We start from the raw sequence: 1,990 nt of genomic DNA, 5'->3' as shown, positions 1-1,990 counted from the left end.
CCAGCAGACCACCTGCAGCGGCCGTGGGCCGCTTCTTGTGCACACTGGACCCGGGAACCCGCCTGCGCCTCCCTGAGCACGTGGGTGAGAGGAGCTCCTGGACCTGGGGCGGGTGGGGGTGCCTGGCCCAGGGCTGGTGAAGGCTCCTGTCACGGGCCCAATCCCTTTCTTCCCTCCCACCAGCTGTCCCACCCACTGTCCCCGTCACCTACCACGCCCACCTCCAGGGACACCCAGACCTGCCTCGGTGGCTCCGCTACACCCAGCGCAGCCCCCGCCACCCTGGCTTCCTCTACGGGAGCCCCACCCCAGAAGACCGTGGACGCCAGGTCATTGAGGTACGGGCAGGCCCTGTGGGCGGTGTCACGTGCATGTACATGGTTTATATGCCTCTAACTGGGTAATAGCGCAGTCCTTTCCCGCCAGGTCTCAGCTGCACCACTTTTCTCCCCTCACCCCACCGCTCTGGCCTCTTCCCCACCCCCTGCAGGTCGTAGCCTACAACCGGGACAGCTTCGACACCACCCAGCAGAGGCTAGTGCTCTCGATTGGGGACCCAGAAGGTACCACCTGCCCGGGCCCACCCCCAGCCCACCCCACCCCACCAACGCCAGTCTTGGGGGATCTCTCCTGGGAGGGGGTGTGTGGAAGGAAAGACTTGGAGAGAAGTGGGGAGCAGGGCGTCCTGGGAAGCCTCGGGGGTTGTATCCTTGGCTGCTCTGCTGGCCGCCAGTCTGTGGGGTTGGGGAAGGGCGTTTGGGGCCTGTGATGTATGGGGTGTGAAGGAGGAAGGAAGGAGTCTGAGGAGATCGAGGGAGGGGCTTGGGTGGGGAGGCTTGGGAAGGATCTGTGCAGGGCTGGGTGCAGCCTGAGGTGCCAACCTGGCCCTTCCAGGCCCCCTGCTGCCATACCAGGCTGAGTTCCTGGTGCGCAGCCATGACGTGGAGGAAGTGCTGCCCTCAACCCCTGCCAGCCGCTTCCTCACAGCCTTGGGGGGCCTCTGGGAGCCAGCAGAGCTCCAGCTGCTCAACATCACCTCCGCCTTAGACCGTGGGGGCCGTGTCCCCCTTCCCATCGAGGGCCGCAAGGAAGGGTAGGCATGTGACCCCGGAGGGCTTCCTGAAGGAGGAGGCACTTTGCCTCCCATCTGGGTGGTAGGCATAGATCATGGGTCTTCCTAATTTCCAGGCGGGGCTTTACCCACCTTTGCACCCACCCCCTCAGCACGGTTCTACGTAGTTTCCCATAAACATCTTTGCCAGACGCATCTGGTCACAAGCATTTTTGCTGCAAACATTTTTCCTGCATAACTAACTATCCATGAGGCATTTCACCATAAAAGATAAGAGAATGAAAAATAAAAGAGGGATATTAAAAAGGACGTAAAGAAACATGAACATTTATAACAAACAAAAGACTTCATTGCAAAAAATGAAAATAACATTGTTTTTGGAGTCTTTGTTCATAGGATTTTGAATTTTTTTTTTTTGCTTGATGACTAGTCTTGCTCAGCATCACATTTTTTTGTTCACTAAAATTTCTTCCTTAATTAGGAGAGGTATCAGTTTCCAATTGAAGAATCGATCATTAATGCTCTTGAGGACTTGTGAGCTAGAGGCTGCCCCTTCTATTTGTGCAGCTTGGTAAACTGTTGGTTTTGACGGGTGGGAAGGAGGATTATATTCACCAAAGGATTTGCAAACTGAGATGTGATCATTGTCTAGCAGAGCGTGGCGCCTGGCTTTACGCGCACCTTGGCAATCTGGCTCGACTGGTAGCTGTTGTCCTCCACTATTTTCAGACCGACACGTCTACTTGGGGGTTCAGATTTGTATAAAAATGGGAGTCCTGGGAGAACTTTGTCAATGGAGAAGGAAACCAAACTGACAAAATACATTAAGTCCGCCAGAGTAAACCAGACGGCCCAACAGTCCAAGGGCCTGACGGTCAATGAGTTATGCAGAGAGCAGGCGCATGGCGAAGATGTTAC

General features: G+C 55.6%; 1 protein-coding gene across 1 annotated transcript in view; it reads left to right on the top strand.

Moving 5' to 3' along the window:
- The window catches only part of SGCA (sarcoglycan alpha), an 8,824-nt gene that overhangs the window by 5,170 nt on the left and 1,664 nt on the right, over nucleotides 1-1,990 (top strand). Inside the window, exons 3-6 of the mRNA XM_023746317.1 lie at nucleotides 8-84; nucleotides 184-338; nucleotides 491-563; nucleotides 895-1,093. Of these exons, the coding sequence (XP_023602085.1) occupies nucleotides 8-84; nucleotides 184-338; nucleotides 491-563; nucleotides 895-1,093 (504 nt within the window). The remainder of the gene's footprint in view (nucleotides 1-7; nucleotides 85-183; nucleotides 339-490; nucleotides 564-894; nucleotides 1,094-1,990) is intronic.

The sequence above is a fragment of the Myotis lucifugus genome, unplaced genomic scaffold (assembly GCF_000147115.1).
Source record: "Myotis lucifugus unplaced genomic scaffold, Myoluc2.0 scaffold_655, whole genome shotgun sequence".
NCBI lineage: Eukaryota > Metazoa > Chordata > Mammalia > Chiroptera > Vespertilionidae > Myotis > Myotis lucifugus.
The sequence above is the reverse complement of the archived record's forward strand: the minus strand, read 5'-3'. Positions and strand labels throughout refer to the sequence as shown.